This window comes from Lepus europaeus, chromosome 7 (genome assembly GCF_033115175.1).
Source record: "Lepus europaeus isolate LE1 chromosome 7, mLepTim1.pri, whole genome shotgun sequence".
NCBI classification, from domain to species: Eukaryota; Metazoa; Chordata; class Mammalia; order Lagomorpha; family Leporidae; genus Lepus; species Lepus europaeus.
In genome coordinates this window covers 98,664,670-98,686,170 of record NC_084833.1, presented here as the reverse complement: position 1 = coordinate 98,686,170, position 21,501 = coordinate 98,664,670, and the positions used below count along the sequence as shown (strand labels likewise).

Here is a 21,501-nt window from a genome sequence, read left to right as displayed (position 1 = left end):
AGGCAATTTGATCTTAGATAGGAAGAGAATAAAAGCAGGAGTAGACCTGTGGTTTCCTGACTTAGTTTAGGTACAGTAGCCATCAAATCTCTATTGACTGCACTGAAATTGTATAGCCCATATCAGCAGTTAAATTTGTATGACTTACTAGACATACAAAGTAAATGATAAGATAGCTATATTTACTTTGTCTATTTTCACTGAGGGCTATTATATTGGTGAACACATTGTGAATATGTTCTTTCTTCCCCAAAGATTTGTTTATTTGAAAGACAGAATTAGAGAGGGAAGAAAGGAGAGACAGAGAAAAATCTTTCATCTACTGGTTCATTCTTCCAGTGCCCACATTGGGCTGGGTGAGGCCAATGCCAGAAGTCTGTAACTTTCTTTGGGTCTCCCATGTAGGTGGTAGGGGCCCAAGAACTTGGGCCATCTTCTGCTGCTTTCCCAGGTATCAGGGAGCTGGGGCAGAAACAGAGTAGTCAGGACTCGAACTGGTGCTCATATGGGATTCTGGGATCACAGGTAGAGACTTAACCTGCTGTGCTGTATGTCTGCCCTGTGTATATATTCTTAAACAAGCAAGATAGTATGAACAGTATCAAATATCATGGTCCATAATAGCAAAGTCTGTTGTACTTCAATGTTTAGTTTTTTTTTTAAATATTTATTCATTTATTTGAAAGTCAGAGCCAGAGAGAGAGAGAGGGAGAGAGAGAGAGAGAGGGAGAGAGAGAGAGAGAGAGAATATCATCTATTTGTTGGTTCACTCCCCAAATGGCTGCAACTGCTGGGGTTGGGCCAGGCTGAAGCCAGGAGCCAGGAGCTTTTTCCATGTCTCCTATGTGGGTACAGGGGCTCAAGCACTTGGGCCATCCTCCATTGCCTTTCCAGGCCATCAGCAGGGAGCTGGATCGGAAGAGGAGCAGCCAAGATGCTAATCGGCACGTATGTGGAATGATGGTAATGCAGGTGGCGGCTTAATCTGTTGTACCACAGTGCTGGCCCCAATGTTTAGATTTTAAAAATAGTTGTGATTCTCCATTGTTGTAGCTTTTTAAAAACAGAATAATTATTTTGATGAAAAAAACTATTTCAGTATACTACAATGTTTTATATTAATTTAATATAGAATGCTGTTATGAAATCCTGTCTTGAACAAATTATATTTTCCAAAGAAATAGTTGGAAATGAAAGGCCCAGTTCAGCATGTTATCTATGCTCCTTTATTTAATAAGGACTTATTGACTGGCTTATCTGACATGGTTCTTATAGCTCACATAGTTCAGTCACTGAATACACCTTTGTTCCCACAAATGTTGCCCACAGACACAACGTTTGCTGTCTCTGTTTTTACACTTCCATTTACCTTGATGGTACTCATCGGAAATCCTGAAATCATTTTCACATCTCCTTTTCTCTTCCTCAAAGTATATCTCCAAATCTTTTAACAGATTCTACTTTTCTTCTTCATCTTCACACCTCCCAAGATCACAACTTCATCCTCTCCTGCAGACCCCTTAAAAGCAGAACTGTTTAGACATCCCAGGTGGGCTCACCATCCACTCTCCCGGTCATGGAATCAGGCAATCCATATGACTGCCAGTTATCTACTAAAAGAAAATTGCATTATATTATTCCTTTTCCTAATATTTCTTATGGATGGATTCCTATTTCTTCAAAGATGGAAGACAGATTCTACTCTCCCAAATGGATCTCAACTTACCTCTCTGAAAACTCTGGTTATAAATATTCTTATTTTTTTTAAGATTATTTATTTGAAAGTCAGAGTTACACAGAGAGAGAAGGGGAGGCAGAGAGAGAGAGAGAGAGAGAGGTCGTCCATCTGTTGGTTCACTCCTCAATTGGTAGCAATGGCTGGAGCTGAGCTGATCTGAAGCCAGGAGCCAGGAGCTTTTTCTGGGTCTCCCACGCAGGTGTAGGGGCCCAAGGACTTGGGCCATCTTCTACTGCTATCCTAGGCCTCTCTCTCTCTCTTTCAAGATTTATTTATTTATTTGAAAGGCAAAGTTGCAGAGAGGGAGGAGGGAGAGATCTTCCATCCACTCCAATGGCCGGAGCTGGGCGGATCCGAAGACAGGAGCCAGGAGCTTCTTCCAGGTCTCCCACATGGGTGCAGGGGCCCAAGGACTTGAGCCATCCTCTACTGCTTTCGCAGTTCACAGCAGAGAGCTGGATTGGAAATGGAGCACTGGGACTTGAACCAGCGTCCATATGGGATGCTGGCACTGTAGGCGGCTTTACCTGCTATGCCACAAAACCGGCCCTAAAGAACTTCTTTCTGTTCATCCCTTTGCTGGCCCTCCTCCATGTGGTCCTCTCTCTCTCTTGGTGGAGTTAATTGCTCTCTTCTCTGTCTCCCTTGATATTACACTTCTATTTTTATAGCAGCTGGCATTCTACAGCCCTGTTTATCTACCTTTCCCATTACTGAACTAAAGGGCAGAGCGCAAGTCTTATTCAAACTAGCAAGGGACCTGAAACTTGGTGTTCTAGATCAAAAGACTTCCATTTACAAACCATTCTTTTTTTTTTTTTTTTTTTGACAGGCAGAGTTAGACAGTGAGCGAGAGAGACAGTTATAGACAGTGAAAGAGAGACAGAGAGAAAGGTCTTCCTACCGATGGTTCACTCCCCTAATGGCCACCACGGCTCATGCTGTGCCGATCTGAAGCCAGGAGCCAGGTGCTTCCTCCTGGTCTCCCATGCAGGTGCAGGGCCCAAGCACTTGGGCCATCCTCCTCTTCTCTTCCGGGCCACAGCAGAGAGCTGGACTGGAAGAGGAGCAACCGGACTAGTACCCGGCGCCCCAATCAGGACTAGAACCCGGGGTGCCGGTGCCACAGGTGGAGGATTAGCCAAGTGAGCCACGGTGCTGGCCAACAAACCATTCTTGCAAAAATGAAATTTCTTCATTTTCTTTTTCTTTACAGATTTCTTCACTTGAAAGGCACAGTCAGAGAAAGAGAGAGAGAGAGAGAGAGAAATACCTTTCATCTTCTAGTTCACTCTCCAAATGGCCACAACGGCCAGGGATGGGCCAGGTCAAAGCTAAGAGCTTCATTGGAGTCTCCCATGTGGGTACAGGGGCCCAAATAGTTGGGCCATCTTCCGCTGTTTTCCCAGGCACATTAGCAGGAAGCAGGATCTAAAGTGGAACAGCCTATCTGGGATGCTGGCACTGTAGGGATGTGGCACTCTGTGCCAGAGCACCAGCCACTTCTTCATTTTCAAGTACTTTTATACATGCTAGTGAGATAAATGCTTTGTAACAATCACTGGAATTTCAGAACTCAGAACTAACCAATTTATAGTGCTGAAGTAGAGAAAGACTATAGCAATAGATTGATTTGGGTTTTTCTTTTTAAAACATATTATGGGGTATATAAAAAGATTTCTTATAACTATTGTGAGATTTTCTTTTTGAAAAAAAGTTTTAGCAAATATGTGTGAATTTTTCCCCATTTGAAATCTGTTTTGGAATAAAAATGAGAAAGAAAATTTGCAATTAAATCTCCAGTATTTCATGTAAATGTGCATATACTTGATAGAAGGAAAAACTAAGCCAGTGGTGTGGGTGTATGTGTGTATATTACATTTACAATCAACAACAAACCTGGGGCCAGCGCTGTGGTGCAGCGGGTTAACACCCTGGCCTGTGGTGCCGGCATCCCATATGGGCACTGCTTCTTGTCCTGGCTGCTCCACTTCTGATCCAGCTCTCTGCTATGGCCTGGGATAGCAGTGGAGGATGGCCCAGGTCCTTGGGCCCCTGCACCCGTGTGGGAGACCTGGAGGAAGCTTCTGGCTCCTGGCTTCGGATTGGCGCAGATCTGGCCGTTGAGGCCAATTGGGGAGTGAATCATCTGATGGAAGACCTCTTTCTCTCTCTCTGCCTCTCCTCTCTCTGTGTAACTCTGACTCTCAAGTAAAAAAATAAATAAATCTTAAAAAAAAAAAAAAAAAAAAACACCTGACCATGAGCACAAGAATTCACCAACAATTCTACTTAGGAAACAATGGCGGTGTTGCGTTAGTGTAATTGGTGACCTATATTGCAGTACAACTCTACTTAACAATTTATTTTTAACACTATGAAAGTAGTTTAGTTGAAAGCACGAAGACTGGAACAAAGACAAATAAATGCCTGTAGAAACATAGAAGCGTAATGGGTAAAAGCTGCCATCTGCAGTGCCAGCATCCCATATGGCTGCTGGTTTGAGTCCCAGCTGTTCCTCTTCTGATCCGGCTCTTTGCTATGGCCTGGGAAAGCATTGGAGGATAGCCCAAGGCCTTGGGGCCCTGCCCTGCACCCGCGTGGGAGACCCAGAAGAAGCTCCTGGCTCCAGATCAGTGCAGCTCTGGCTGTTGTGGCCAACTGGGGAGTGAACCAGCAGATAGAAGACTTTACTCTCTCTCTGCCTCTCCTTCTCTCTCTGTGTAACTCTTTCAAATAAATAATAAATCTTTAAAAAGAAAAACAGCTATGATCATACTGCATAGACAGTTCCATAATTTGTTCTCCTCACTTAACACTATAAAGGCTTGCCATGTTGTTATATATACTACATAAACATTTGTTACCAAAAAAATGCTACTGATATAATTTGTAGACATTTAGCGTCTAGATATTTCAAATTTTGCATTTATAAGTAATACTGTGATGCTCAGTTTATGAATAAAGCCTTTGTTCTATTTCCGATTATCTCCTTCAGAAAGAATTGCAGATATAGGATTGTGGATTCCAAGATTTATGAATTCTTAAAGATTGAACCACAATGCCAAATCACTTTCTAAAGGTTATTTCAGTTCACAGTCCCATTCACAATGTCTGAGTGTACCCTTTTAATCTCACCAGTTTTGAATATTATCTTTTTTTAAAATATTTATCCATATCATGGTTGCCTGAGATACAATTGTGGTCTGTGTGCTGCTGCAGAGTACAGGATAAAATCAAAGCTTTCCAGTCAAGTATGTTTGGGGTTAGCCATAGCTCTGCCACTTCCTAGCTATGTTACATTGGGCAAATTAACCATTTTGAAGCTCTCATTATTCATTGGTTTAAATAAGAAAAATCAGTAACAGTGTTTACTGCAGATACTGGATTGTTGTAATCATTAAAAGAGATTGTAGGAAAAAGTATTTCAGGGGCCAGCGTCTGATGCCGGCAGCCCACATGGACATCAGTGCCTGTCCTGGCTGCTCCACTTCAGCTCCCTGGGCAAGGAAGCGCAAGGTGCCCAAGTGTTTGAGCTCCTGCCACCCCGTAGGAGACCCAGACGAAACTCCTAGCTTCGGCCTGGCCCAGTCTGGGTTGCGGCCATTTGGGGAGTCAACCGCTGTTGGGAGATCTCTCTCTGTCTCTTCCTCTCTCTCTATAACTCTTTTAAATCAATCAATCAATCAATCGATCAATTTTTTTTTTTTTAAAGTTTCACATCAGTGCCTGGCGAGTGCCCAACCATAGTGACTTTTTCCGGTTGTAGAAGTGCCTTTACATACTTTTGTCTGATTAGTGTTCTGTTTAGGAATTTACATTTTGACTCTTTATGCCTGCAACCAGATGTGCAAGAACCTGATGCAGGGGGTGGGGTGGGGAGCACTGAGAGAGGCCAGGGAGTAACTTCTTGGTGGTCTCTAAAAACCGCATAACAATAATAAAAAACAACTACATAAACCTGTTTGGTTACAAAGCACACACCTGGTTTTCATCCTTGAGGAATTTGCAATTGAAAGGTCTTTGAGGTTAACCCGTGAGTCCCTAGGGGCGTTTAATTGTTAGGAGAGGTCTCCAAGGGCAACGGTGGACACTCAAGAGAAAGCTTAGTGTAAGTCATTTGCAGAGAGGGTTCCTGGAGAAGCCACCATCTCAGCGAAGGCAAATGCGAAGGCAGAAAGGAGATGAATTATTTGCTCTGTAAAATTAAGTGTGCTCTTGAAGTTTTGCTATTTGAATGTAAAGTTTGTTAACAAAATATACACTTAAATAAATTGTTGCAAACAGGGAGAGCAGCGCTAATCAGGTTTTGTGCATTGCTGTTGGTACCTGCTCTGCAAGTTTTGCTTGCTCTTCGAATCCTAACAGAAAACACGGAGAGGAGGCAGCAGGACTGGAGTAGGTGGCAGGACCCTGAGCCACAGCTCGGGAGCTTTCTATCTAGCCCCAGACCGCAACTGCAGCGAGGGGTTCCCACCATGACCGCAGGACCCTCCCGGTCTGGAATCATTTAGGTTTGTCTGCTCCTTGGGGGCCCTCCTTCCCACCGCCCAAGAATGTTGTGGGTAAATAAATCATCACACACCATCCTTGCTTGGCTCAAAATTCGTACTCCCGATTGGGGCTATACCCGGGGAGACTTGGGTGGGGTTCAAAGCCTGCCCCTGAAAAAGCGAGTTTTTCTGGTTAGTTAAAACCTGCCAACACAATTTAAACGCTCTGCGTCGCAAAACACCGGTTCCACGCAGGTAGGCCCGGCCCGCTCTCCCAGCGCAGGCTCTGCGGGGCCAACAGACACGCCCGAGCTGCGCCCCGACTCCCCAGGGAAGAAGAACTCCCGCTCGGGGCGATGGCACCGCCCTCAGCGAGGCGGCTGGCACCAGCGGGAGTTTCAAGTTTCCACTCGCGGGGGAGGCGGCGGGCGCACTCCGAGCTCGGGGCTGGGCGCTCCGCTGCCCTGAGCCGCAGGCTTCGCCCACGCCCGGCCCTCCCTGCCAAGGGCTCTCCCCTCCTGCGCGCTCGCCCGCTCCCCTCGGGGGCTCCCAGGCCCAGCGCTTTGCCCCCTCGCGTTTCCCCGCCTCCCGGGCCCGCGACCCCCGCGGCACCGCCCCGCGCGAGGCCTCGGGCTCGGGGCCGAGGGGCGGGGCGGGGCGGGGCGGCCCGCGCGCGCGGCGGCGGCGGCGTCGGTTCTCAGGCCGCGCGGCGCGGGGCCGGGCGGCCGGCAGGGGGAGGCGGGGGGCGCGGGGCAGCCCCGCCTTTCCCCCGAGGAGGCGCCGGGCGGCCATATTGCGGAGCTGTCTGCGGTGGCGGCGGCGGCGCCTCTTCTCCTCCGCGGCCCAGCGCTCGGACCGCTGTCTCCGCTTCTCTGCCGTCGGCACGCCGCGGGGGCGCTCACCTCCACGCCGGGCGGCCGGGAGCCGCTCCCTCTCGGGGTAAGCCGCCGGTGCTTTCCCTTCCCCCACTGCCCGCTCCCGGGCTCGGCCGGAGGCGCTGAGGTGGCGGCGAGAAGTTGCGGGGCCCGCGCCGCCGCCAGGGCCTGTGGCGCGCCCCGCCGGCCGAGCCGCCGCCGTTCGGGCTGCCGGGCCGGTCAGGCCGCTCCCGGGGCAGGCGGGAGCCCCGAGGCCCAGCCCGAACGTGCCGGGACCGGGCCGGAGTCGCCCCGCGGCCGCACGTTTCTGCTCCGGCGGGGCGTGGAGTCGGGCGTCGGCGTCGGCGTCGGCCTGGGTCTGTTCCCGCCGCCGGGACTGGGCCCCGGCTCGGGCTGGCGCGGTCCCCAGGCTACTTGGAAAAGGCAGCTCCCATTGAGCGAGGGCAGAATTGTTATTTTGCAGTGCGGGAAAGGCATTTATAGGGACTTGGGCCTTGCGTTGGAAAGTCAGGGGGTGTTGAATTACTAGAGAGCGTGCGTTCCGCCCTACTGGCAGAGGGATGTTGCATTACAGGGTTTGGGGCGGCAGCCGCTCCCGCCGGCCGCACGCGCGAGGCCGGGCCGCCGAGCCGCGCGCTACCTGCTGCTGCCGCCGCCGCCGCCGCGGGGCCCCGCAGCCCTGAACTTTCTCCCGCAGCCCAGGGCCCCGCGTCTAGGAGCTCAGACCCCACCAGACAAGTTCAGTGCATTACAGTCCCCCCCATCGCTATTTAAAGGGCTGCAGGCTCGCTTCCCGGGCGAACTTTGAAAGGCGGCAGTGCGTTATTCGAGTTTGAATAGAGCGCACCAGTTCCTGTACAGATAGGTGTCCTTAAGCGCTCGCAGTGTTTGTTTTTCTCTTAATGAGATTGAAAATGTGTGAAAAAGCCACTTGGTTGTAAATGGGTTTTAGAACACAGTTGCTGTTTGGGAAGGAGTGTTTGCTCCCTAGCAGTCTCATGGCCCTGAGACCGGCGTGATGTAAATGAAGAAGGCTGAGATAATAAGGGCTTATTTGACAAACGAGTACTTTGACATAGACATTACAATCTATTGTTGACGGAGCATACATTTTTTTTTTAGAACACCAAACATTCTTTTATATGATGGACGGCGCTCAGAACAAACAATTGCCCTGTTCATTTGGCTAGATAAATAATGGCTTAATCCGTTTGCCAAAACAGCATGATTGGATTTGAGAAGAGAGACTGAAAATCAGGATTAGTTTTATAACTTAAGGATTTCTTTGGTTTCCCTAGTGTGTTTTATCTGTCAGACACACTAATTTACTCCAAATACCACAAAATGCAGGACGCTCTCTTTGAAGTTAGTAGTGTGTTGCAAAAAGGAGTGCACTGACCTTGTTTTCTTTGCTTAGCTGCTCTTTTTTTTTTTAATTATGGAATGTAACCAACAGTCGATATATCCTTAGTAAGGAGTGAATACATAAACAAGACTTTGAAGGCTCTCTTTGAGTGAAGCAGCATTTGGGTATGAAATAGTATCTAATTCTCTCAGGCTTAGGGGTGATACACATTGTTTTGGCATTGCTGTATTGCTTCACATGGAGGAGAAGGTAGCGGAGGCTCAGAAATACTTGTAGAATAGATTGAATTTGTTTTGGTGTAGGGGAAATACATTGAGTCTGTTTTGCAAGTTATGGTTGCTCAAATGGAACTTAGTTGGATGTTTTTTCTTGTGGTGGTAGGAAATGTCAGCCTTTGGTCTTCACCTTGCTAACTTTCAGTCTCGGAGATGGGGAACGAGGGTTATTTTCTCTGTGCTTTCCCATTCCCCAAAGCAGAGTTGGGTTTCATTATTCAATTTTATCTCTCACAGGCTCTTGAAATGAAAATCTTTTTTTTAAATTTTACATTTCATTTCTTAATATTTTATATACTACATGTGATATAATGTAATAGTCTGGAGTGTTGAAATGATGGGTTTTAATCCATTTTTAATTTAATGCATTTTAACTTACTCTATTAAAAAATGGGGGCAAATCCTAACAAATATTTCCCGTTTGGCAACAGAACAAGTTATGTTCTGTTAGTGTTGTGAAGCCTGCATTATGCGGGTGGAACATTTCTGTAGGGTACAGCTAGTGGAGTTTGATGTCGGTGCCAGGAAGTCAGGGAAGTCCCTGTCTCTTGGACGGCTTGGTGCTCTCTGCAGACCAAGAGTTGGAGAGCTCTGCCTACTTACCCTGAGAGTACCCCGTGGAGTACAGGATTCATTGGAGCTGGATTGGGTTGCTGTGGAGTCTCCCCTTAAGAGGCTGGCTTTGCTGATTGCCTAAAGGCTGTTGACGGAACTTTTCTGAGTTCTTTGGCTGTGGAGGTGTCCAGTGTGACCCCCAGGGAATCCCTAGGTTTCTAGTCTATTTTAGAGAAAGCCCATGCTTCCTAGTCATTTAAGATCTAGTGTATTTTGCAGCATTCATATTGAGTCTGTATTTTAAAACAACGAAAGTAATAAAGTAAAAAAATCCAGAAGGTTGTAAAGGAAAAAGGAAAAAGTCCTTATTCCTCAGAATGCCCCATCCCTTCCTTTTGCCCAGTCTTGTTTATCATAGGTAATTGCTGTTAGCAATTCCTTGGGTATAGAAAATGACAAGGAGCAAGCAAGGGTAAACATACTTTGTATCCCTTATTTGTGATTTTTAGTTTGTTAAAATAAGGTTATATTGTAACATATTGAATGGGCATTTATTGCTTGTATTAAACATTGAGCAAATCATACTTCTCAGATTTTCATCATTTGAATGAAAGCACAATGGAATTTCCTGTTCTAATTCTCAAAATGGTGTGTATACCTAAATAGATTTTCTTGATTAGTGATTGAATGTGATGTTCACTTTTCATTTTCTGGATTGTGTAGTGTTTAAATATCAGTGATAAATGATGTCATTTGGGCCGGCGCCGCGGCTCAGTAGTCTAATCCTCTGCCTTGCGGCGCCAGCACACCGGGTTCTAGTCCTGGTCGGGGCACCGGATTCTGTCCTGGTTGCCCCTCTTCCAGGCCAGCTCTCTGCTGTGGCCCCGGAGTGCAGTGGAGGATGGCCCAAGTGCTTGGGCCCTGCACCCGCATGGGAGACCAGGAGAAGCACCTGGCTCCTGGCTTTGGATCAGTGCAATGCACGGGCCGCAGCCGGCCGCAGCAGCCATTGGAGGGTGAACCAACGGCAAAAGGAAGACCTTTCTCTCTGTCTCTCTCTCATTGTCCACTCTGCCTGTTAAAAAAAAAAAAAAAAAAAGTCATTTGAGAAAATGACATCTATGGAATTGAAATGTCCATAGAGTGCTTAGATTTGTGTATTTTTAAACGGGATTGTTAATATGATTTCACTCCTTTTATTTCTTCATTCCATTTAATTGTGAGCTCTAGTGTGTCTACTCCTTGAAATAGGTTCATACAGGTTAGGGCTTGTGTAGGGCTTCTTTTTTTCATTGAACAGCAATTGTGTGTAGAAGTCCTTGCAGGTTCACTAATTTGAGATATTTTTACTTAATAGGTAGAGAATATAAATTTGTATAAAGGTTTTATATTTTTCTACTGCAATATTGGCAACCTGTTATAGTGTAATTCTAAATTATATATTTTAAGTTCTAATTTATATGTTAATCTAGTAGCTAATGTTCTAATGATAAAGAAATGCTAGTTACTTTTCTGTGTAATTTATATGCATTTGAAATAAGGGGCAGTTTTGGAGTTGTAGTACACTCAATTTGAGAAAGATAATTTAATTACTGTTAACCATTTAGAGCAAGGGTCAGTGCCCTGTAGACTGGTGAGCCAAATCCAGCCTGCTTGCTTGTTTTTGTAGATAAAAGTTTTATTGGAAAGCTTACTCATACAAGCCCATTTATTTACTTGTGTGGTTGCTTTTGAGCTATAATGGCAGTATATATGGTTCAGAAAGCTCATTTATTTACATGTTTGTGTGGTTGCTTTTGAGCTATAATGGCAGTATATATGGTTCAGAAAAATCATAAAATTTTTTTTTAAAGATTTATTTTTCTTTGAAAGGCAATGTCAGAGGGAGAAAGAGATATTTTTTTCATCTGCTGTTTGACTCCCCAAATGCTTAGAACAGCAAGGGCTGAGCTAGGTAGAAGCTGGGAGTCAGGAACTTCATCACAGTCTCCCACTGGGTGGCAGGATCCCAAGTACTTGAGTCTTCACCCTCTCCTTTCCCAGGTGCGTTAACAGGAACCTGGGTCAGAAGTGGAGGAGCTCAGGCTCAAACTGGTACTCTGGTATGTGATGTGGGCATCCTAATCCACGGCCTAACTGGGTGCACCACAGTGCCCACTCCCATACATAAATACTTTAATATTTACTCTCAAAGTTTGCCAACTCGTAATTTGCAGAAAACCATCTTAGTGAAAGAATATTTTAGATACAGTATCCAGGAATGAGGTACTGCATTATTTATTATTTACCCAAGATTATAAAAGTTGTAAGGTAATGAACTTCTTTAACAGTGATTGATGCAAACTTTTCCCCCTGAGTTTTAGGTAATCTTTATGGGTTTTCTGGACCTTCAGTGTGTCTTTGTGAATAATTTGTTAAATAGGATTAGCTGTAGGTGACTTTGAAGTGAGCAAATCTCCAGTTTTGAGCCCTTATATCATTTAAGATTCTTTGGTTGCAAATAACAGATAAATATTATTGAATTTACTTAAATAGTAAAGAGATGTAACATTATATAATAAAGTCCAAAGGCCCAAGAATGGCACAGGTATGGCATCCAGGACCCATTCTGTGTACAGTTCTGTCCTGTGATCTTCCCATCAGCTTCATGCTGAGACTGCCTTCCCTGTGTACCAGTTTGCCTGCTGTAAGTACCAGCATCCAATATGCAAAGGTATAAGAGGGGCTGCCTCTCCTCTGGAAGTCTGCCCTCCGCCTCACTCCAGCAGATGTCTCATTGGCCAGGATTGGGGCACATTCGTACCTTACCAGTCACTGGTATAGGTATGGAGTGGTGCTTTCTGCCAACTCTGTTCCTATTAGATTATTTGTCTTGGCTCTCTCTTGCTGGCACCCAAAATTGGATCCAAGATTGATCTGTCATATGTAAACATTCACGGTTAGTTTAGGGAGAATGGGTTTGTGGCATCTTGGGGACAGTTTTAGTTAATTATGGTATTGAAAGTATTGATACTTATTGAAATTTTTTTTTTTTAAGATTTATTTATTTGAGAGGCAGAGTTAGAGAGAGAGAGGTCTTCCATCTGCTGGTTCACTCCCCAAATGGCTGCAATGGCTGGAGCCGAGCCGATCCAAAACCAGGAGCCAAGATCTTCTTCCGGGTCTCCCAGGTGGGTGTAGGGACCCAAAGATTTCCCAGGCCAGCTGGGAAAGCAAAGCAGCCTGGACACAAACCAGTGCCCATAAGGGGTGCCGGCCAGCAGGCAGAGGCTTAATTTCACAGCACCAGCCCCTAAAATTCTTGATAAAATATGGTTTGTAGGTTAAATCCAGCCTCCTTCCAGTTTTTGTAAATAAAGTTTTACTTTAACACATCACAATTAAATTGCTTACACATCTATGATTGGATACTATAAATGGTTTTTATAGTAAAACAGTACTACCATGCAGGTGTGTTGACTGCATGAGAGAATATTATCTGAAGATATTTAAATAAGAAGTATGTTTGTTCTGTTTTATAAAGAAGCTACTAGAATATATGCTATTTTATTTATTTTAAAGATTTTATTTATTTGAGAGGTAGAGTTTCAGACAGTGAGAGGAAGAGACAGAGAAAGGTCTTCCTTCTGTTGGTTCACTCCCCAATTGGCTGCAATGGCTGGAGCCAGGAACCAGGAGCTTCTTCCGAGTCTCCCACGCGGGTGCAGGGGCCCACCCACTTGGGCCATCTTCTACTGCTTTCCCAGGCCATAGAGAGAGCTGGATTGGAAGAGCAGCAGCCGGGACTAGAACTGGTGCCCATATGGGATGCCTGCGCCACGGGGCCGGCCCTTTATTTATGCTGTTTTGAAGTACATGAAATACAGAATTATTTTGGGAGAATTCATTGTGTTGAGTCTTTGCTTCTTTCCTGTTCCCTGAGTGACTTACATAAATATTTGTTTTTCATTTTTTAAAAGGTTTATTTATTTAAGGCATAATTACACAGAGAGAACGAGAGACAAGAGAGAGAGCTTCCATCTAATTCACTCCCTAAATGACCACCACAGCCAGGGCTGAGCCAATCAGAAGCCAGAAGCCTGGATCGCTATCTGGGTCTACATCGTTAGTAGCAGGGGCCCAAACACTTGAACCATCTTCTGCTGTCTTTCCAGGATGTGATAGCAGGGAGCTGGATCCGTAGAGCAGCTGGGTCTTGGAACCAGTACTTACATCAGATGCCAGTGTTGGAGATAGTGGCTTAACTGGCTGTGCCACACTGCCAGCTCTGTTTTTCCATTTCTAAACATATATGCATTACATGGAATTATTTAGGAAAAAGTACATTATTATTGCTATTAATTTAACTTTTTTGGAAATTTATTTACTTGAAAGAGAGAGCAGGGTTTTCCATTTACCGGTTCACTCTTCAAATGGCTGCAATCGCCGGAACCAGACCAAAACTAGGAGCCAGGAGCTTCTTTTGGGTCTTCCATGTGGGTCCAGGTCTCCAAGCACTTGGCCATCTTCTGCTACTTCCTCAGGCACATTGAGTAGGCAGCTGGATTGGAAATGGAGCAGCTGGGGCTCAAACTGGCACCCATATGGGATGCCAGTGCTGTAGGCAGAAGCTGAACCTGCTATGTCATAATGCCAGCCCTAAATTTAGTATTAACGGCCGGTGCCGCGGCTCACTAGGCTAATCCTCCGCCTTGCGGCGCCGGCACACCGGGTTCTAGTCCCGGTCGGGGCACCGATCCTGTCCCGGTTGCCCCTCTTCCAGGCCAGCTCTCTGCTGTGGCCAGGGAGTGCAGTGGAGGATGGCCCAAGTGCTTGGGTCCTGCACCCCATGGGAGACCAGGAGAAGCACCTGGCTCCTGCCATCGGATCAGCGCGGTGCGCTGGCCGCAGCGCGCCTACCGCGGCGGCCATTGGAGGGTGAACCAACGGCAAAAAGGAAGACCTTTCTCTCTGTCTCTCTCTCTCTCACTCTCCACTCTGCCTGTCTAAAAAAAAAAATTAAAAAAAAATTTAAAAAAAATTTAGTATTAACACTGAGATGAAATAAGCATAGTTTTTTTTTTTTTAAAGATTTATTTATTTGAAAGGCAGAGCGCAGAGGCAGAGAGAGAGGTCTTCTATCCTCTGGTTCACTCCCCAGATAGCCACAGTGGCTGGAGCTGGGCTGATCCGAAGCCAGGAGCCAGAAGCTTCCTCCTGGTCTCCCACGTGGGTGCAGGGGCCCAAGGACTTGGGCCATTTTCTACTGCTTTCCCAGGCCATAGCAGAGAGCTGGATCGGAAGTAGAGCAGCCGGGACTAGAACTGGCACCCATATAGAATGCTGGCACTACAGGTGGCGGCTCTACTCTCTGTGCCACAGCGCCAACCCTCAGCATAGTTCTTCATTAGAAAATTTAAACCTGAAAATTTGTAAACTTGGATAGGGAAATATTAAATCTGTTTTTACATATTTTCTGTTATGCATGTAGGCAGTAGAAGCATTAGCAGTACCAGATACTGTTTCTAATAGATTGCATGCATTTTTTTAAAGATTTATTTATTTATCTGAAAGAGTTAGAGACGTCTTCTATCAGTTGGTTCACTCCCCAAATGGCCGAAAAGGCTGGAGCTGTGCCGATTTGAAGCCAGGAACCAGGAGCTTCCTCTGTGTCTCCTACGTGGGTGCAGGGGCCCAAGGACTTTGGCCATCCTCTACTGCTTTCCCAGGCCATAGCAGAGAGCTAGATCGGAAGTGGGACTCAAACCGGTGCCCATATGCGATTCTGGCACCACAGGTGGTGGCTTTACCCGCTATGCCACAGTGCTGGCCTCGCTTGCATGTATTTTTGTAATATATTACAGTTATCCCAAAATGACATTTATATTTATCATTACTTTATAGTTATTAGATCTGTTAGTAGATACTTATTTAATATATATTAATAAAGTAACACAAAGTGTAAGTATTATTATATCATACATTTGTGTCTTATTTTAATAATATCTTCAATTATAATTGGTTTCTTTGGGATTTTATGTATTATATATTTAAAAAATTTTTGGCTAGCGCCGTGGCTTAACAGGCTAATCCTCCACCTTGCGGTGCCAGCACACCGGGTTCTAGTCCCGGTCAGGGCGCCGGATTCTATCCCAGTTGCCCCTCTTCCAGGCCAGCTCTCTGCTATGGCCCGGGAAGGCAGTGGAGAATGGCCCAAGTCCTTGGGCCCTGCACCCGCATGGGAGACCAGGAGAAGCACCTGGCTCCTGGCTTCGGATCAGCGAGATGCGCTGGCCGCAGTGGCCATTGGAGAGTGAACCGACGGCAAAAAGGAAGACCTTTCTCTCTGTCTCTCTCTCTCACTATCCACTCTGCCTGTAAAAAAAAAAAAAAAAAAAAAAAAAATTTCTGGCCAGCACCACGGCTTACCAGGGTTCTAGTCCCGGTCAGGGCGCTGGATTCTGTCCCGGTTGCTCCTCTTCCAGTCTAGCTCTCTGCTGTGGCCCAGGAGTGCAGTGGAGGATGGCCCAAGTGCTTGGGCCCTGCATCCGCATAGGAGACCAGGAGGAAGCACCTGGCTCCTGCCTTCGGATCGGCGCAGTGTGATGGCCATAGTGGCCATTTTGGGGGTGAACCAATGGACAGAAGACCTTTCTCTCTGTCTTTCTCTCTCTCACTGTCTAACTCTGCCTGTCAAAAAAAAAAAATTATCTAGGAGTGCTGTATGCAAGGGGAAAACAAAACCCAACTAAAATTCCTTTGTGCATGCTGTCCCTGTGTTGGTTTGACTTACATATTTGAAAATATGTAAGTTACCTTATTAATTTGGTTTATACTTTGCTGTACTGCTTTCCAACCTCCCAGTAAATTGGCAGGGGAGTTCCCCTGGAATTTTTTCCTCTGGAGAGATCAGAGTTGTATTTAGACATTGTTTCTGAGTCCCAAAAGGTGGAAAATAATTACATTTAAGCTTGGGGAGAAGAATATTTTAAACATAAAATTATGCAGTCTTGTTTTAATTATTGAAGCCTCAGTGTAGGCTCAGTGTGGACTGCCCTTAACAGTGTCTATTTTACCACCTGGCAGGTGGCCAGTCTGTTGAGCAGTTGACAGAGTCCAACTGTTTTTCCCTTGTATGAGGTGGAGAGGAGGTTGTTTTAGGGTCACTCTCAGAGTTACAGGACAAAAAGAATTTTTTTTTATGGATGTCTTGTCTGTAATCTGTAGCCCTGTATTTGAGTACATATTCACATGGGTAATGTAGAAATGGGAGACATGTATGCTGGTTGCATTTCTTTAGACTACCTGCAGGGTATGTTGTTGGCATTTCACTGCTTCTGGGGAAGTCAGTTTAGGAAAGAGGTAGGGAAGACTCCTTTTGAAATATTTTAATAGTGGTGAGAAAATTAAGACTTAGGGGGAAACTCAGAAAATTAATTTCATAAGCTTACAAATTCAGTATATGAAAACTGAAGGCAGAGGGAGGACATTTTGCCTCAACAGTTATGAGGGAAGGGGAAAGATTTTACTTATTTCTTTGAGAGGTAGAGTTACAGACAGATAGAGGAGAGACACAGTAAAAGGTCTTCTGTCCACAGGTTCATTCCCCCAAATGGTTGCAGTGGCCCGAACTGAGCTAATCCGAAACTAAGAGCTTCCTTTGGGTCTCTCATGTGGGTGCAGAGGCCCAAACACTTGGGCTGTCATCCACTACCTTCCCAGGCTGTTAGCAGAGAGCTGGATCAGAAAGAGGAGCAGCTGGGACATGAACCGAACTGGTACCTGTGTGGGATGCTGGCGCCGCAGGAAGAGGCTTAGCCTACTGTACCACAGTGCTGGCCCCTAAATTTCTTTGGGATGTTGAGGGAATGATCGTCTTCGAATTATTTATGATCATCATAGAATTCATCAAAATTATCTGATGAATAAAGGAATTATTGGGAAGGTAAAGCAGTTTCTGTTTTAGATTTATTTGAAAGTTACAGAGGGGTGAGAGGGGAGGCAAGAACAGGTCTTCATCCATGAATTAACTCCCCTGATGGCTGCAACAGCCTGTGCTGAGCCAGGCTGAAGCCAGGAGTTTCATCTGGGTATCCCACATGGGTGGCAGGGGCCCAGACATGGAGGCCGAATAGGGAGCTGGATTGGAAGCAGAGCAGCTAGGGCTCAAATTGGAATCCATAAGGGATGCTGGCATCACAGGTTTTGGCTTTCCCTGCTGCGCCACAACCTGGCCTCAGTAGAACAGTTCTGAAAGCCAGTACTCAAATAAAACATGGCCTATGTGGTTGCTGGCGGCAGCTTAACCCGCTGTGCCACAACACTGGCCTCTGGAATAGTAATTTTAGTGGTTGTATAATATATCAATTAAAAAGTGCTTCTGTAATCCAGAAAACTATTGTGATTCAAAAAGTGGGCAAAATTTTGACATTGACTCTCTTATTTCATGTATGTTCAAGGAGTTTGATTAAAATTGTTCTAGGAAATGATACAAAGAGCATTTCTTTATCAATTTTTTTAGACCATGTGCTTTTTTTGGTTCATAATTGAGATTTATTGGTGTTGAGAATCGGCACACACATTTAAATTTGTACACAATTCTTAACATACATACCAAAAATCTAAAAAGCCATGAATTTCATTCTTTTTTTTTTAAAAGTTATTCCAGTGACTTTCCAGCTTCAAATTTGGAGGCAACCCTTCCTTAAGAGGCTACCAAGTACAACTATCTTCAAATGTTGCAGTTACATAAATCCCACCATTCACTATAGAATAGCATATACAAGACACTCGAATTTTCAATCTTTCACAGCACATTAACAAAATCATTAGGAAAACTGGACTACCACAACCAAAGATGTTACAGAGTGCACATGGTTCTGACAGAACAAGGAGTGGTTTTCTGTAGGAAACAATTCTACAAAACACGGGAGAAGTAACAAAATATTCGAGACAGATTAAATGCACAATTGAGACTCCAAATTGCCATTTAGTATGCGTTGTACTGTAGGATATAAAAACCACCCCCACATATGGAATGTTAAGCTGACACCCAAGACAGTCAAAGCCTCCCAGAATTCAATATGCCACTATTTTCTGGTTGTACCAAAAAATAAACAACCAGCAAATGATTTCACCTCTTAAAAAAATCATTTACACTTAAAAAATGGGATGAGGTGGGCTTCCTTCCTTCTTAAAAATGTTTCTAGAGCTACTAAAAAACTTGCATTTACAAAATAGTTGATAAAAATATTCCTCTGGATTGTACAAGGGAGACAGGGACCACTGTAACACATGGTGTATGGTATTAATCGGACTTGGCTTCTTTCTCTTCTGCTTCATCAGAGGCAGGACTCTCCTCGTTTTTCGTTTCTCTGTTTTCTGCAGGCAAGTCTTCTTTAGCTTCTTGGTTAGCCACCTCGGCCTGTTTTCCCTTTGCTCCTCTCTTCCCCTTTGCTTGCACTTTCTTTTTCTTTTTTTTTCAAAACCCAAATGGGTCAATTTTAATTAGTTCTTCTATGTACACATTTATCTACTACTGAAAATTGAAACAGCACATCAAAATTTTCTTTTATTGCAATTCAAACATTTGAAAACCAGAACATCTCTAATTATTTGTCCTAATCATGCTCTAGACAAAACATCCAATGTTTTCTTTACATTCCTTTCCCACAAGTCACTTTGCACAGCTCTTGGTGCTGAGTTTCATCTCACTGCCTTTAGTCTTCTGAAACACATGGGAATACATGTAACTTATTGGTTTCTCTGAGTCAAACCAGAAAGACAAAAAAACTAAATGATATTGAGTCATTCAAATACATTCAAACTACAGATTCCATATAAATCACTGGTACCAAGGTAGGAAGAGAAAGAATTACAACTAATATCATAGGTCATCAAGATTATTGGTATACAAGTCTATCTTAGCATAGTGTTCTACTGTATAAAATTGCTAGCAAGAACAGTAAAATAGAGATTATGCTTAAATTGACTCTGTCGTAATCCATTCCTATCCTAGCATTCTCCGATGGATCCCATCCATGAGCTAGGCAGTAACCGCAGCAACATCTGATTGGCTCACTTCTTGATTCACTCTTAACTTCATTAGGATCATCTCCTCTGCGTTGTTTAACCTATGCACTTTCTTGTCTGATGACTTATCCTTCCCGTCGGCCTTCTTGGGCTTCGCTTCCACCTTCGCGGGGGCGGGCTTTGCCGACAAGCGCTCCGACCTCCTCTTGGGCTCCTCCTTGGCCGACCCCTCGGCAGAGCTGACCTTCCTCTTGGGCATCCTGGCGGCGCAGAGGGCGCGTGCCGGGTGCCTGCGGGCCGCGGTGTGCCGAGAGCCTTCGCGGAGCTGGGCTGCCTGGCCGCTGCCGTTCCTCCCGCTGCCTGAGCTGCTGGGACCTGCGGTGGGGGCGGTGGGAGGACCAGATCTAGACCATGTGCTTTTAAAATTTGTTACAAATATGCATTTGATTTTATGTAAATAATAAAGTGTATTTTAAGTATTTTCACTGGCAAATTAGGCAGATTACTTTATATTTGGAGCTGCTTTATTTTTGGACATATTTAGTTTATGATCCTAATACATGAGTTAGTAAAGAAAAAAGACTAGCAATTAGTTAGATGCTTCTTTTTTTTAAAATTTTATTTATTTATCTGACAGTTATAGACAGAGAGAGAGACAGAGAAAGGTCTTCCTTCTGTTGGTTCACTCCCCAAATGGCCGCCACAGTGTGCGCTGCGCCAATCTGAAGCCAAGAGCCAGGTGCCAGGTGCTTCCTCTTGTTCTCCCATGCGGGTGCAGGGCCCAAGCACTTGGGCCATCCTCCACTGCCCTCCCGGGCCACAGCAGAGAGCTGGAGTGGAAGAGGAGCAGCCAGGACTAGAACCCGGTGCCCATATGGGATGCCGGGCCACAAGGCAGAGGATTAACCAAGTGAGCCACGGCGCCGGCCCTTAGAAATTAGTTAGGTAATCTATGTTGGGTATTAGAAAATGCTTGAGAGTAAACCAGAGCAACTAGTGAGACGAAAAATATTTAGGAAAATGACAGAAATTCACAAGAGGGAAAAATGAAAGAACCAGGTCAACAAAACCAGAAATTGATTTTTACACCAATAAAATTGATAAACTTTCAGCACATAGTATTGGGAATAAAAAGAGGGTCATGACTTCAGATTCAATAGAGAAAAATTATGGGTGAATGTGGATACCGTAAACAACTTCAGAAAATCATATAAATCATCCAGCCTGGTAGAAAAGCTATGGGATGGGGATTTAAGTATTTTGGCCTTGTTATGTTTGAGATAATCATTTAGATGTTGAGCAAGTCAAATTAGCCAAGCAGGTGTGGAGATAGAGATTTGGGGATTACCAGCTTATAAATGGTGTGGAAAGCAGGTCAGTTTGGAGGTTGTTTTAATCAAGATGTGAAGTGGTAAGAGCTGAATGAAGGCAGTGGTAGTTGGAATGAAAAGAGGGTACAGAATTTAAAAAGTTGGACTGAAGTACATTTAATTCATAAAAATAGGTGAATGTAGATTGGGATAGCCTGGAAAAGATTGAGAGATTCAGTTAAATATCTAAGGAAGTTCTTCTATAAAGAAGATAATTGGCTATGATTGAGTAAAATGCAGGGAAGTGAAATTACTTCAGTGTTTCATTTTTATTTCAATATGGCGCATTTTCACTTTTATTAATTATGGGATTTTTTTTTTTTGACAGGCAGAGTGGACAGTGAGAGAGAGACAGAGAGAAAGGTCTTCCTTTTGCCGTTGGTTCACCCTCCAATGGCCGCCGCGGTAGCGCGCTGCGGCCGGCGCTGCGGCCGGCGCACCGTGCTGATCCGATGGCAGGAGCCAGGTGCTTATCCTGGTCTCCCATGGGGTGTAGGGCCCAAGGACTTGGGCCATCCTCCACTGCACTCCGGGGCCACAGCAGAGAGCTGGCCTGGAAGAGGGGCAACCGGGACAGGATCGGTGCCCCGACCGGGACTAGAACCCGGTGTGCCGGCGCCGCAAGGCGGAGGATTAGCCTAGTGAGCCGCGGCGCCGGCTTAATTATGGGATTTTAAGAAGCAACTGATAATATAATTTTAAAGCACAAAATGAATTGTATAGTAGTTTACTATAATCAATAGTTTCTTGACAGAGATGTTACTGAGATAAACTTATTCTCAGTAACAAATTAACAAAGCACTTATTGTAGGTTTTCA

The 21,501-nt window shown here is 45.0% G+C and overlaps 2 protein-coding genes across 2 annotated transcripts in view; one reads left to right on the top strand and one right to left on the bottom strand.

Annotated features, from left to right (window-relative positions):
• The first annotated feature begins 7,051 nt into the window (after positions 1-7,051).
• Positions 7,052-21,501, top strand: part of RDX (radixin) — a 64,460-nt gene continuing 50,010 nt past the window's right edge. Inside the window, exon 1 of the mRNA XM_062196972.1 lies at positions 7,052-7,170. The gene's annotated coding sequence lies outside the window, so the exon portion shown is untranslated. The remainder of the gene's footprint in view (positions 7,171-21,501) is intronic.
• On the bottom strand, positions 18,055-19,572 carry LOC133763399 (non-histone chromosomal protein HMG-14-like). The gene is made up of 2 exons (XM_062196974.1): positions 19,423-19,572; positions 18,055-18,747 (listed from the first exon to the last, which is right to left on the bottom strand). The coding sequence occupies exons 1-2, from the start codon at positions 19,570-19,572 to the stop codon at positions 18,589-18,591; spliced, it is 309 nt and encodes a 102-aa protein (XP_062052958.1). The 3' UTR covers positions 18,055-18,588.